This window comes from Mus musculus, chromosome 13 (assembly GCF_000001635.26).
Source record: "Mus musculus strain C57BL/6J chromosome 13, GRCm38.p6 C57BL/6J".
Classification (NCBI taxonomy): Eukaryota; Metazoa; Chordata; class Mammalia; order Rodentia; family Muridae; genus Mus; species Mus musculus.
The window spans coordinates 116,850,483-116,865,921 of record NC_000079.6 but is presented as its reverse complement, the minus strand read 5'-3'; the positions used below and the strand labels follow the sequence as shown (position 1 = coordinate 116,865,921).

The window sequence follows — 15,439 nt, the reverse complement described above, 5'->3', positions numbered from 1 at the left end:
ACATTGTAACAGAGCAAGTAAGTTCAGAAATACTGTTATACATGGGGGTGGGGTGAGGGGTTGTGTTTGTGGACCCCATTTCCCTAACTGGGCTGCCTTGTTTGACCTCAGTGGTATAGGATGGGGCCAGTCCTGCAGTGACTTAATGTGTAGGGATATCGGGGTGGTGGTGAAAGAGGTGATACAGGAAGGGCTCTCCTCCATCTCAGAGGAGAAGGGGAGGGGGGAGGGGAAGGATCTGGAGGAGAATCTCTAAGGGGGTACTAGGAGGAGGTGGGCTGATACTGGAATGAAAAGTGAATAAATAAATTACTAAAAAAGGAAATACTGTTATTCTGAGATGTCAACATAGCACTAAAGATAAGTGTCAGATGGACAAAAGAGTATTGAGATAGGCAATGGGAAATAACTAAAATCAGATTTAAAACTAAATACTGTTTAGCTAAATAGTACATCAGCAGCATAGATAGCCAAAATGACAACAAAAATCATTTTTTTTTAATTTCTGCTTTCTTATGCTAGTGCATAGAGTCCTTAAATGGGATCGTAGAAACAGTTGGGAGAAGACTAGATACAGACTGAACGGATGCAAACTTTTGTCTTTGCGTGTGCACTTATCTAGAAGGGAGTCTACAGCTTTCATCAGAATCTGAAGGTCCTTGACATATTTCTAAAAGGAGGAATCAAGGACTTGGGTGATAGAGACCTTGAGTTCTGTCCATAGCCCAGGTTGGGGCAGGGGTTAGGGGTGTAAAGTCCCCAGAGAGAGATGAAGTTGTGGTTAGTTTTGAGGTCTGAAGACATAGAGCCTAGACCAGCCCTGCAGGCAAGACTTTGCCTCCCCCTCGCCCCCCTGTTCTACATATCAGGTCTGTTCTACCCACCCAAGACACTTCCAGAGAATGCCTGGCTTAGAAAAGGTTAGAAGAACTTCCTTTGCAAATTTCTGAGCAGCTCCACTCCTGCCACCAAGATACTCATTGACGTTCAAGAATTTCTCAGTTTCTGGTGTGGTAGTATGTCAAACGTTCTCATAAATTTAGTTTTTACATAGTTTATAATAAAATATGCACTGGTTCCCTTTTTCTAAAATACTTCACAGCAGAACATTATATCATGACCTCAATAGAGCAAAACTAAAATTTATGATTGAGCACAGACAAAAGAATATATAGTTGTTTGAGTTAGAAAGATAGTAATTTCTACACAGACACAGAAGTGAGTGTATATTAGCAGTTTACAACACCATGGTGAAATCTCTCTTTTCTCCTGTCTGAATTTTCCACTCTGTATCTTATCATAGTACTCAACAGACAATATGGATGGGAGTTAAATGTAATTCAGTAAACATTTTAAAATCAACTTCTGTAAGTACTCTAGTTATAGTGTATGCAAAATAATTTCCTGTCCCTATTTTCAATGCCAAGAACAAACAGAGAGATTCCTATTTTACAATCCTTCTGGGGTATCTCAGACCTTCAGAACATCAGCTCCGAGGTCTGGGATACAAGCAGCTGTTGCCTCGTGAGCCTGTCATGTCTGCATCTGGCACAGTGTGATTAGACTTCAGCATACAGTACAGCTTCTGCCATACATCGATTGTACTTTCGTTTGCTTCAGTCAGCCGTGTCTCTGAGTTACTACTGTGCTGATGTTTTTCAGGGATGAACAAGAAGCAGAAGGTGTCAAGCAAGGACGAGCCAGCTTCCAGTAGTAAAAGCAGCAATGCATCACAGGTGCTGTAGTCACTCACAAGTCAGGCGTGAACTGCAGTTTCATTAGACAACCGGGTATCAATAAATACTGAGGATTATTAAGCCCTCAAAATGTACTTTAAGTGGTCATTACTCATAAAGGAGTCAAACTCACTGTACATGCAAAAACCTCATTGCTTGTAGGTAATAATTAATATACATTCATGAACACACACATTCTGGTGTCTCACTGTACTACCAGAGTCTAGTCTCTGGTGAATAAAACTAGATTACTTCTCCTGTCCTCTTGACAAAACAAAGTATAAACATGCTTAAGTCAGAGGACTTTTAAATGAGGAAGAACAATAGCTCACAGAAAGGGCTGTTTAATGTTATAGAGAAGTTAATACTGGAACGAGTGCTACATGGCATGCTCATGAATCCTTCTGAGAAGGATAGCCTTTGAGTATAGCAGTGGAGATGGAGACAGCATGAGCCACATGTCTCTGAGAGAAACAACACTCCAGGCAGAGAAGAGTGGGGCGAAATCTCATGCTCTCATGAGACTGTAAGAATGTAGTCAGGAAACGGAAACCCATCTGATGAAGAATAAGCATTGCTCATCTTAAATCTGAAAGTACGCCCGGAGGGAGTGCTTTGAAACCTCCGTGGCTCCAGTAAATGTTGTTGTAAATGTGGGTCGGTTTGGCTAGCTGGTTGTATTATCTGGTTGTATTGAAAACATCATGCAAACTTCATTGTTTGCCTTGATATACATTTGTCAGCCTCACCGGCAAAACTAACTTTGAATTCTACTTATGTGTTTATGAGACTACTGAACTCTGTCTTAACATTGCTCCAGGTCAGTGGCCTTATGAAGGACTTGACAGAGATTATTTACACACATTAAACAATGCAACAAAAACAGCTGGAGGTTAAAAGAATGCATAGATGGTGGTAGATAACTCTCCACAACCATCTTATTGGTTCATGCTTATCAATGACCAGCTCTTGTTGTTGATGCTTACTAGAGTGCCCCGTTTTAAATTTTAACTGTAAGTTTTCAATTGTTTTATGATTTAGTCTCAGAAAAAAGGACAGCAATCCCAGTTCCTGCAAAGCCGTAACTTGAAATGCATAGCCTTATGTGAAGGTGAGTGTCCGACTCTTATATCCTACCTTTGCATTTCGCAGCTGAAGTGTGTTTACAGAGAGTTCATGATGAAATAGTGGAGGATTGTTCCTTAGGACCGTTTCAGAGGGCACTGTGGGAAATGAGCATACATGAGATCGTAGAGGCTAAAACCAAAGTGCAGAACTGGCGTGGGTTCAGACAGGGCCGTATGATTCCTGGGAGATTTTCCAAACATAACTCAGCTTTCAGATAGTGTGATTCTTATTTGTTCTTGTGATACTTCCTCTTCAAGTTGGTGCTTGACTGTGTGAGATAATGAAAACCTTGAACGAGCCATGCACCAAGAAGAAAACATCATAGGACTTTCCTTCACTCCAGGGAAGGCGTTTCTTTCTGAGCTCCGTGCAGAAAGATTGAGACGTAGTTTGGAAGACCATAGGCTTTTCTTTGTTCTTGCTCTAATGTCTGACGGGCTTCAAGTCATCTTTTCTTTCTGAATTAAGACTTTCCTTACCCTGTAGTGTCTGTCCCAAGTGTTCCACTCCTGACTGTTATGTGTGACAGTGAATTGCTGTCTGTGCTTTCAGGACCCATTTGTTTCTGATAGTAGTCAAATGATTTCCTTAATGGCAAAGTGGCCTTTTGTTGATTTCATTTACATTTATTGATAGCTTCTGTGGTTAGGTATTCATTATATGTTCCTTTGGACAGATTTCAGAGAGAAGGACGATAGTTACTTAATTGGATTCCTGTTCCTTTCCAATGAAATAGGTCTTTAATTATGTCTTCCACTTTCAGTGATCACGTCACCTGACCTGCACAAACATGGCGAGATATGGGTTGTCCCGAACACGGATCATGTCTGTACAAGATTCTTTTTTGTGTAAGTCTGCATGCTCAGATTTGTAAGTTACTGTGTTTTCTACAAATGGAAGACTGACTGCAGTATTGTTTGTTCAATTTAGCTGCCAAATATAACAAACAAATAATAGAACTTCTCATGAGTCTAATGATTGATACATCTGAGTATGCTTATTGAGGTCAGTGATGGTTGAACTAAAGGAAAACCTTCTATAGATGCTTTAATAATGAAATTTTCTAGAATCAGGGACAGAGAAAACAATAATGAAAATTTTGTTCTATAAAAAGTAATGTACATTTCATTGTGTACAGGCTGGCAAGATATTTCATGTTGGCCTGTGTATTTGTTGGCACGTGAATAGAAAATCATTGTCTTCATTCCAAATCCACAGATGCAGTCAGCCAGCCTGAGTCTTCAGTCCATCTTTGCATCTGTAGTCCCACGTCCCCTGCCTGGCCACAACTCTTACCAGACCTAGGCACAGAAAGGATTTTTAAGGATGGACTGAGTTGTTGGTTTTATAGTTTATGGAGTATCTGAAAACAAATTGAAAAGTGATCTGGGTTCTTTTGTAAGTATGCCAATGCAATGGCATTAAAATCACTATAGATCCACAGGACCCATGTGTTTCATCTTTGGATCCAAGAGCATGTGGGCAGCTTGTCCACTAGGAGAGATTCTATGGAAACTGATTTTCTTGTGACATTTATTCACTGGCTCCAGGTTTCACAGGAAATGGGTATAGCAGCTAGAACTCCTGGTTTTATCAGGGAGTTTTGAGTTTCAACTCCACAGAAATTAGGAAGAACAATCACCAAGTTGTATAACCTCTCTAAGCTTCATCAACAAAATGAGAACAGTATGTCTACCTGCATCACTTAGAGACTCAACAGCAAGCAGATGGCTCACAAGAACATTGATACTTTTATTGCCCACAATTAGATGATTTGCAAAGGTATAACTGTGGGGCCTCACACATCTAGAGTAGCATTTTGGAAATAATAGCAGTAGGATTGTTCTACATCCTCAGGTCCAGATGGCTGAGTCAGGATGAGGTCCTTTGGCAGGACCCCTACTTGACCAAACTCTACTCTAAGTGGAGACCAGTGGGGCTGATGACTGAAGTCTATACAGGTCAGCCTAGGAGGGACAAATAACAGCGAGAAGGACTCAGGGCCTATGCGCTACTAGGAAAGCTGTCAGGATACATTACATTACAAGATTATTTGGAGATTAAGCCAATGTAGTTCTCTAGTACAAAGCTCATAAAACATTCTCATTTTTCTTGACTAAGCTTCAATTACAGAATTACCTTTACCTATCTAGTAAGCTTGAGATGTTGATAAAAGGATAACTCCAGGATCTTTTCCTGTAGTCTGTTCTTTTGTAGCTTACAAAAATTCAGATTTATTGAACAGAACAGACAGCCTTACATGCAGAAGTAGCTCAGTTCTCAATGTGACCTTTTTATATTTTCATAAATGATACATAAAACACTTGTAGAGGATTAATTATAGGAGGAAAGGACTCCTGTTCTCCACAGTAGTGAACAGAGAAGCAAAGCTGCCTGATGAAAATCAGTGTGCCCAGATGCTTTCAAAATGATTCACAGGAGAAATCTTTATTAAGGTAATTTTCGTTGCTTTGTAAACACAATGAGATGTCTTTTTTTTTCTTTTCTTTTTGCACCTCAGTAGATGGAACTCATTAGGTAAGACTGATAAATTCAGAACACACCACGGAGAAAATGCATTCAGTCATTATTGTACATTCTGATTACAGCTTTTAGTCTCTTCCTTCATAAAAGACACAACCACAGGGTTGTGCCTCCCTTATGAGTGGAGCAACTAGGAAAGAGTAAGTCAGTGAGGATGAGATTAACAAGCAAGTTAATTAGCAAGTTCTCCAGTGTAACATCAGGAAGGATCACATAAAACATTTGTCTGCAGAAGATAGGGCCAAATATGTCAGGTCCTTGGGCCAAGCAGTTCTTAGTCCTACATCCTTTTCAGGAATTCTGCTTCAGTCCAGTTTGCCTTCGGTCCAGTTCAAATATCTCCTCATGATAAAATTTTCTTGAAAATGGGACAAGAAGACTATGGTGTCTTGGCTCTCCTGTGGCACATGGCAGAGCTTAGACTTAAAATTTAATCCATTATCTTTTAGACTGATGAAAATCCCTTGGAGTTAAATTTCCTTTCCTCTCTTTCTCTGCCCCACCTACATGCAGCTCTCTGTATTTGAATTACCCAATGGTCACTAACTTGTTTTACATTTTGGCTTTGTGAAACATGGTCTCACTACCATGATGCTTTTGAACTCAGCCGTGATCCTCCTGGCTCAGCTTCCCAAGTGTAGGAATTACATATGGTTTTTACTTAGGTTTTTTTTTTTTTAGTTTGAAAAATTTTAGTCGGATATAATAATAACGTATAAGATAGGAAATGTATAATACCCATCAGGTAGAATTAGCATCATCTTTAGTGATGCATTTATAAAAGGTGGATATTGTTCAACTGTAGACTTTGATAGGAAGCAATGTGCTTGCACAATTAGATGCCAGGGAAGGCTTCCTCTGTGTGAACATAAATACTGATTGGGCTGCTTGATCTCTAAGTGAACCCAGTTTGTCCCCAAGCAAGATCCCCTTCCTAGCGCTTAGCTGCTCTGTCACCTCCTCACAGTCCATGGCAGCTGCCTCTTACCCTTGAGAGTCTTCAGTGCTTCACAGACCGATCTGTTCTCTGCAGTGCTTATATTCCATGCGGGTAGAGGTCTGGTGTGTAGCTTCTTAGCCCCGCCATTGCTTCTGGTTTCCTGCCTCGGGTACCAAACTTCAACTGTTGTGCTACGATTTTCATGACTGCGGTTCTGTTCTTTCTCAGTGAAGCTGAGATTCTGTCCCCTGCTCTGTCTCTCTCCATTTGTCTTTGTATACATGCCATTGGTCGGGTAGGAGAGAATGAAGACCTGCATTTTAACTGATCTTTGACTACCTGCTCTCAAAGATATCAACAATACCTTTGAAAAAGTAAAGGTAGTTTTACAATACCTTTAAGGAATTAATGTATACCAAGTGGAAGCCATCATTTAAAATCTCTCTGTAACGTCTCTCGCACCTGTGTGTCTAGTTTTCACTCCTTATCCGATTTTTCCTTCTTGCTTCCCTCCTTCCATTAGCATCTCGGTGCATCAGCTCTGTGCAAACTGGGTAATGCCCAAGGCATATCTCTGTCATTGCATTTTCTGTTTTCCTGCATGGCCTTCTCCCTAGCCCAGCCTCCTTGTAGTCACTGACTGTGTGAGTCCATTTGTATGTATGTCCATGGTGTTTGTCAGGTAGGAGTGGGTGACTGACAGACATTTTAACTGTTCAGTAACCATTTGTTCTCAAATGTCTTAATAATACCTTTTTTAAAAAAATCAACGCATACTAAGAAGGATCCATTATTTAAAATGCCTTTGCAGCATCTCAATGCCTTTTGTCTATTCTGAGCTGCGATTTTCAGTGTCCTTTCACTTCATTATATTTACCTCCTCCTAAGTATTGTCTTTGTTTTTGCTGTTTTCTCCTATAAACACCTCCATTCCTGTAGCACTATCACTGTCTCCCACAGAATTCATTTAAAAAGTTACTGGTTCTTGTTGCTTTTAATTTCATTGCTCTCAATGAAATTTTGTTGCTGTACCATGACAGATTTACTAACTGTTAGGATTTTTACACCGATAATTTAGGTTTGATATGCAGAATTTTTATTTTTATTTTTGGGTTTGTGTTGTTGTTGTTGGTGGTGGTGGTGGTGGTGGTGGTTCAGTTTGGTGTTTTGAGGCAAGGTTTCTCTGTGTAGCTTTGCCTGTTCTGGAACTCACTTTGTCCACCAGGCTGGCCTGGATTTCCAAGATCTACCTGCCTCTTCCTCCCAAGTGCTGGGAGTAAAGGCGTGCACCACCGTGCCCAGCCTCATACGCAGAAATTTAAGACAAGAAAAAAGAAGAAACATGGTTCTGCTTTTGAAGCTCTCAGACCTTGCATGCTGAGCAGACGCTCAGGCCCATAGCTGCACTCCCAGTGGCTGTTTCTCAAGGCGAGCTCAAGCCCTTCTCTGGCTTCCTCATCAAAAGTGACATCTGAAGTCACCTTTAGTTTTGTACACTGTCACTGTACTTCTAGGCTGCTTTGCCCCTGCCTCACCCCTGCAGCCCCTGAAGTATTTTGAATAGTTCTGTTTCCTCCCTTCATGTAGTTCTCGTTATGAATTGGTAGTATCAAAGACGGCTTATGCTGGAGCTGTGAGTGCATCCTGTATGGAGGCATCTACAAAATCCTGAGGGATCCATGTTAATGGAAAGAGTATATGTGACTTTAATGTCTCAGATATATTTCATTGGTGATACCTGTGGAAAACTGTATCAGAAGAAGATGTGAGGAATGGAAGTGTGGAGATACATATTTTAAGAATGAGCATTCAAGTGAGAATTAAAACCTGGGAGATGCTGAAAGGGGTGAGGGAGTTCATATATATCCAGGAGAAAGGGAAATGGTTCGGCTGGGAGACTGAGGAAGAAGAGCGAAAGGCAGCAAAGGGATGAAGCAGTGTAGTGAGAGAGACAGAGAAAGACACACACACATGGAGAGAGAGAGAGGGAGAGAGAGAGAGAGAGAGAGAGGTAATATAGTGGTGAGCTATATGTTATGTATTTTACTCATAGGATATAATGTATCCTGAGCACATCAACCATGAGGCTCAGGAAGCTTTTTTGTGACTTAAGTAGAACATTAAGGTCAGGAGAGAAAATGTACAAGGTTGAGCCAAAGTTGGCAAATTACAATGATTTACATAAAAATCCCATCACCGATCAATTTCACATTGCACAGAACAGAGAAAATAGCATGTCAGCTGCATACCAGTTAGGCTAAGCATGTCCTACTCATTGAAGGTCCAGATCTGTCTGTCACAGAGAGTGAATCCACCTGAACGGAGCGCTTTAAAGCTGTACCGAGGTGGTAATCTGAAGTTGGAAATCACTGGCCTCTCTCAGGGCAGCATGTTCTTCTCTGTCTCTTCATCTCTCTCCCAGCCTCCTCCTCTTCACATCCCAGTCCTAGAGAGTTAGTCTGTCCTGGAAAACCACAGTCATGTACCTATATGGGAGGCTGCCTGCCTTCTTTTAAGAAACATGGACTTGCCATCTGTGTTTATACAAAAATCAAGTCAGCCTGGCTTTTTCTTAGGGTTTCTTCGATATAGCATTTCATACATATGCACAATGCATTTCAGTTGCGTTCTAACCCTTGCATTCTAACAGTGCATTCAGTTGTATTCTAACTCCTGGTCTCCTCCACCTCCTGTGAACCCCTTCCTTTTCTTCAATATAAGATCATATATTTTGCTTGCCCAATAAAGAATAACTATACACAACCTGCCCCAAACTTCTGATGTAGTTTGAACAACTCAACATTTTTTCACTCTTATTGTAAAGGAATGCTTTGATTTATCATTTTATAAGTGTGTATATGTATGTGCTTACTTGAGCTTATGTGTACCATATGCATGCAGTTGTCCCCCCAAGGGTTGTCAGATGTCCTAGGAGTGAAGTTACATGCAGGTTGCCGTGAACCACTTGCTATAGATACTGGAGACCAAGCCTGAGTCCGCAAGAGCAGTGAGTGTTCTTGCTGCTTAGCCATCTCTCCAACCCACGTATGTTCTGATGTTTTAATGTGACATTTACTGTTTGATTTCCTGAGAAAATATTAGTGCTTGGGCTATGCACTAGGCATTTTAATGAGTTCCCGTCTTACAGTAATATTACAGCCTTGAGGTGGAAGAAACAGAGCAAGTTGTATGTAGATTAGGAAAATTGTATGGTAAGCATCAAACAAGTTTATCAATATTCTGGGCCAGCTCCACTCTTGGAACCTGGACTAGATGCAAGTGGAATTATTCCTCTGTGTGTAAGCAGTGTATTATGTAAGGAGCTAAGTTCCCATTTCTGTGTGAGAGTGCTTTCTTCTCCCACCTCATGCTATCTCAAGAGAATGTCAGTATGGCAAGGAAAAGACAGAAGCCTTCATTCATCTCTGAGACTCTGTGCTTATGCCTCTGGTTATCTATTTTGAAGTAATTACCACTTCTCTACGTCTTCTTTCTTAAAGCCATTTTTATGTCATAAAATTAATTCATCACCTATTTCACTCTGAATATTATTATCTCAAGTTTGAAAATTTGTTCTTTGGAAGCCCTTATTGCATAAGTCAACTTATTTGAGGAAATGAATTATCTAAAATGTAATTATTTCTTTCTCAAGCACTTAGCAATTGCTGTTCTTTAGAATCACATCTTCACTTTTTATTTTATTTTATTTCATTTTTTTTTACTGCTAGGCTGAACTTAGCTGGTTTGCAGTCTTATGTGAGGTGCCGGCATAAACAAAAATATATTACAGACAAAGAGAACAAGCCTCTGGTTGATAAGGAATGCTGGAGTGCTGATTATGCAACACAGTAGTTAGAAAGTGGCCATGGCGAGGATGCAAGGGTAGACCGTGAAGCCAGTGCAGGTGAGGGAGAGGGCAGCTGAGACGTGACAGAAACAAGGGGCATGAAGGTGTAGGTGCTAGATTCTTTTGCAGTTGATGTCACAGCTGCCGGTGGGAGAGATGCTTGCATTGTGGGTGTCCCTACAAGTCTGGCAGTGCTTTATGGGAGATGAAGCACTTAACATTGAAATGGGCAGAAGGGAATAAATGAAGGTCTGGCAGAAAAGAACAAATGATACCAAGTTTCACCTTTAACACACATTACAAGATACAACTAAAACCAAATTACCTTCTGCCTTTGGTGTCCTTGGATGACTTTTAGGAATCAAATGGGATTTTGAAGCCATTTAAACAGTGCCATCCTTGTCCATATTTCCTGTTTCTTCTTTCTGTTGTAGTTATGAAGATGGCCAGGTGGGAGATGCCAATATCAACACACAAGAAGGAGGTATTCACAAAGAGATACTCCGTGTGATTGGTAATCAGACTGCGACTGGTTAAAGGAAGACCACGTAACAGGATCTGAAAAGCCTTCCTCGGGTTCAAAGCTGGATTTTGAACTGAAGAAGATGACAAAATAATTTATTGTTATTATAAACAAAATTAACCCTTTGAATACTGATTTTTTTTTCTTTTCTTAGTATTTCTAAATATTTCATTAAATGCCTAAAATGGTATAAGATTTACCGATTGTAGGGTTATGGAATCTAGTAAATAAACATTAAACAGCACTTAAACTGAAGTTTGGGTTGCGTACACAATAAACAGATTGAAAAAACAGTTTTGTGCTGATATTTTTATATGAAATCCTTTAATTGGACATTCGGTATCATATACTGCTATTATAGGATACTGAAGTAGAATTGAGGTCGTTCTATAATGGCTTCTAAATCTGCCAGACAGTCTGCAATAAGTACAATGTCTGCACGTGGCGGTGTGCTCAGTCAGTGTGAGTCACACCAACATTTGAATGCCATAGGAGGGATATTCCTATTCTCATGTCTTTTCTTATAAAACGGCAGTTAGGTCCAGAGGCAGTGCAATGCCAGAAGGCTTGGAGCACACCCATCTGTAGATGTCATGTTTCAGGATGTGCGATTGAGCACATGTGTGCATGTTCATGCTGCATGTATTTTGACAGCAGAGATGGATAGCTTCTTCATTCTGTCATTTAGTGAACAGAAAATCACAATCAATAGGCAGTAAGTCTGGACATAAACTGAAAAATGAGCCAAATTTACTGTAGTTCATTCACATACACAAAAAAATACTTATACGCTCATTTTTTTTCCCGATAGTTTGATGAAATTTTTCACTGGTTAATATAACTAATTTAAAATGTTACCTGAAAGTCAACTAGGGGAAAAGTAATGTCCCTGGTGGCTCACATCTGTATTTAAATACTTAGTTGATTTTTAAAAAGGACCATAGAAGTAACCGAAAGTGCACATTTCTTATTTCTTCCAGTGGAGTTTACTTGTACCATACCTGTATTTTTGTATTTTCATCTGCTACCTCTGATTATTTTTTTCATATTGAGAAAGAAGGTCAACTCTGAAGCTCCTTTTACATTAAAAGAACACAAGCTTACAGAGAACGCTCACCTCCCTGTCAGCACTTTGTCGAGAGTCATGCGCTCATCCAATCCTTTCTGTTCTTTTGTTTCTTAGATTCATAGGCCTTTCAAGTTTTAACTGACATTGTTTATTTTGCTATATGAACGATACCTTTGGAATCAGACCATTCATGGGAGCAGTTTAATTAGTGAGTTTGCCACTCTATTTAGTCCCTGAATCAAGGCTCCTATCTGATTTTGTGTAAACAGAAAAAAACTACAAACATGTCATCATTTGCAGTTGTGGTGTAATAATTTTCCTCTTTATTCCCTTTGGCATAAAAGGTGAGAGGCGGGTCATGCTTGTTGTCAGGGGTTGCAGTTTAGAAAGATTTTACTGGTCATTTGTTTTCCTTATACTATAAATAATTGAAATGCCACCACTTATGAAAAAAAAACAGAATTGAAGAGGCTGGGATACAAGTAGTTTAATAGTGTCTGCTCAGAGGAGCATCGATTTGTTGTGACTTCTCCCTCTGATCTAGGGAGTAATATCAGCATATTAGATCCTCTATTGAGCGTTCAGTGATCAGTTATTTGAAGACTTGTGTGGCATGAGAATATCATTTACTTCTTTCTACCAGACATCCTAAGTCATTGCAACAATATTTTGAGATATTTTCTAGGCAACAAAAAAGGAAGTGATTTTATGGGACGTTCTACATGAGATAATAATATAAAGATGTAATTCCTAAATTTAAAATGGGTGCTTGTCTTAGGATCCTCCTATCAAGATACCAGTGAGGAACCTCCGAAAAGTCTGTAGAATGCCTCCTAGCTTAATTGAAACCCCCTGACCTGTCAATTATGGTTTCATTTAATAGTTAGTATGCTGTACTCGAATATGAACCAGAAGGGTAACCTGTATTTGCATTCAAGGGAAATAATTAAGAGGAGGGAAAACTGACATCAAAAACTTCTACTGCCAATTTAAGAGTACAAGAAAATTTGCCTATTCAAGTAGAAAAGTAATTGGTAGTTTAATACCCATTTAATACAACACAGCAATGGGCATTTTATGATAATTAAATGAGATATCTTAAAATGATCATCGAGTTGTATTACCTTCCCAGAATTAGTTTCCCACAATTGCATCAGAACTTTTATAAGCAAATATTCTAAAAAGAGAAAAACTTTTATTGAACTTTTGAAATTGGAACTCTTATGATATATTAATGAAAATGCTTATATTTCTAAAGGATGTAATTTCTACTAATACCATTAGCTGGTGAATACCCTACTTCTAAAACTCAAGGTCTCTAAAAAATTCAGAAACAACTATCATCCTATGACCCAGTTGCCCTATTAGGGTGATTTTACTTGATGACTCTAGAAATTTTAGATGGTATTGCAGTTTAATTATCGTTGGAAATCTATCCATTGTCTTTTATAACAGTAATATTAGCTCTTTAGTCATTGCTACTCAGTACTACCCACAAAGCAAACCTCATTCGTCATATAGAGTAGGGTCCATTCTTTCTCATGTTGCTAATTTTATGGAACATTTCATTAGGAAACATTCTTCCTCTTTTGCTACAAAATAGAGATGAAATGACTGGAAATTGAAGCAGAGAAAAATGTAATGAGATATAAATAATGAAGTACTACAGAGTTGAGTGTGTCACAGTGAAGCACTTTGATGTGCCCAGGAGTATGATAGGCTGGGAGTTAATCTCAGTCAGATGTTGGGTTCAAAGGTTTTTTATTTAAACTTGAATTTTAAAAGTGCCATATCCTTAGAGTTGCTGTGAAACTCTGTAGAAATAAGAGATGAACCCAAGTTGATGTGATTGTTCCTCCTTGGAAATTTTAAGAATATGGCATAGTAGCCACTCAGTTTCCACTCCTCTACTGATTAAAAGTGAGCATTAAATATGGAAGTCTATAATCTTTAATACCCCTTGAGACTTTTACCAATGTTTGCCAAATTGGTAAAAGTTTCATTAATCATAACTTGTTTCAGGACATGCAGTTTCAGAAAGCATTCAGGACAAACTCATCCACAACTTTCATCACACAGTAATTTAATATCACGAAGGGCCACTCAATCTTGGATCATCTCTCATCCAAATGAATAGAGATATCATGGTCACATTTGAAGCACATTAAAGAAACACACTATCCTATTGGCCTGCTGAATTCTTCGTTCTAACACTACCTCAGCACTAAAGAGTGACTGCTTATAAAAGCAAATTGGTTTCCAGAGTAAGGAACAAATACAATTTTACAGACTGAAGTCGTCAAATCAATCAACAGTTGAGACCATACTAGACACAGACATTGCCGGCTCCTTCCCAAGGGCAGTAGCCTAGGCATCTTAGTCACAGCAATCAATGACATAGTTAATGAGTTATTGCAAAGGATTTAAGTGGCATAATTATAAGTCAATTAGTTCACTGTTAGGCTCATTTTCTACATGGGCCACTTTCATGTCCAATCACTTAAGAGCCACAGTTACGCACACGAAAGGGTTAAAGAGTTTAAAGAGCAAAACAAAATAACCCCAGTTGCTGGGCTAGAACGACAAACTGAATATTCAAATACTGTTGGCAACTATTGCCTATGAAATTTTTGTCAGCTCATCTATGGATTTGATGTATATTATTACCCAGTAAATTTTTCTTGGGGACTTTGTACACACCATGAAATATAGACTAAGTTTTTGTCAGTCAAAAGTATTTCAAGTAGCTTTTAGACAAAACATATCCATGAGTGTGAAAACGCTGTCTTGAGGAATAGATTACGTTACCCATTTACCAGCAAGTCCACAAAAAATAAAATAAAAAATAAAATAAAAAATAAAAATAAATAAATAGTACTTACTTACATAGTCAACGTCATTTAATGTTCTAAAACAGTTTCTTCAAATCTGCCCAATATTTAATGTATCATTTGAGATTTTTAAAACTGCAGCCACATCTTTATGTAAACATTAAGGTATGCCTATGTTTCTTTGACAACCTTCTTTACAAGAAATTTCTTGACTTTTGTGCACAGAATAGTATTGCAACCTGCTATTTAGCCTTTGGTGCCTTAGAGTTATTCTAACTATTTAACAATATGTACATAATGTAAATACTGCCAAGAGATCACTAAGGCCAAATATTTTCTCTATTCACTTTTTATTGCACTTGCTTTCTATTGCTCCCTCAGCCTCTTTTATCCAGCTTTGTAATAGTTCTACCATTGTAGCCGATGTACATGTTTACTTTCAATAAATCTGGATTTGTTCAACGAGTGTCTATGTGGGCACTGCTTTGCAGACTCGGGGAGGCCCTTTTGGTAAATCTGCCTTCTAAGGACTGCATATTGGATGGTCTCAACAAACTCTAAAAATGATGTTGCCATTGTGGCTTTAAAATTATTTTTTAATAGTGGGGAAAAGAGAAAAAAAAAAGCTTTTCCCATTCTTCCCTCCTCACATAGCTGCAATGCATCTAACTGGCCATGAGGATGCTGCTATGGCTTCAGGTTCTGAACCACTTGAGGTTCAGATGTAAGGGGTTGAAAAATATTTGTATATGTTTTATAAGCTTCTGCTCATAGTATCTGGATTTAATATTTCAGATCATTTCAGGTGAATGATTTTTTTC

At 38.9% G+C, this 15,439-nt stretch overlaps 1 protein-coding gene across 7 annotated transcripts in view; it reads left to right on the top strand.

Annotated features, from left to right (window-relative positions):
• Parp8 (poly (ADP-ribose) polymerase family, member 8) overlaps positions 1 to 15,080 on the top strand; it is a 175,178-nt gene extending 160,098 nt beyond the window's left edge. For 5 of the 7 annotated variants that reach the window (XM_006517719.4, XM_006517720.2, XM_030247321.1 and 2 more), the window contains 4 exons: positions 1,663 to 1,736; positions 2,778 to 2,847; positions 3,628 to 3,712; positions 10,630 to 15,080. In XM_006517719.4, coding sequence (XP_006517782.1) covers positions 1,663 to 1,736; positions 2,778 to 2,847; positions 3,628 to 3,712; positions 10,630 to 10,732 — 332 coding nt within the window. In that variant the 3' untranslated portion in view covers positions 10,733 to 15,080. Of the gene's footprint in view, positions 1 to 1,662; positions 1,737 to 2,777; positions 2,848 to 3,627; positions 3,713 to 5,385; positions 5,403 to 10,629 lie in introns of all 7 variants that reach the window. The other 2 variants (XM_011244679.3, NM_001081009.2) reach the window with 2 other exon arrangements.
• Positions 15,081 to 15,439: the final 359 nt, after the last annotated feature.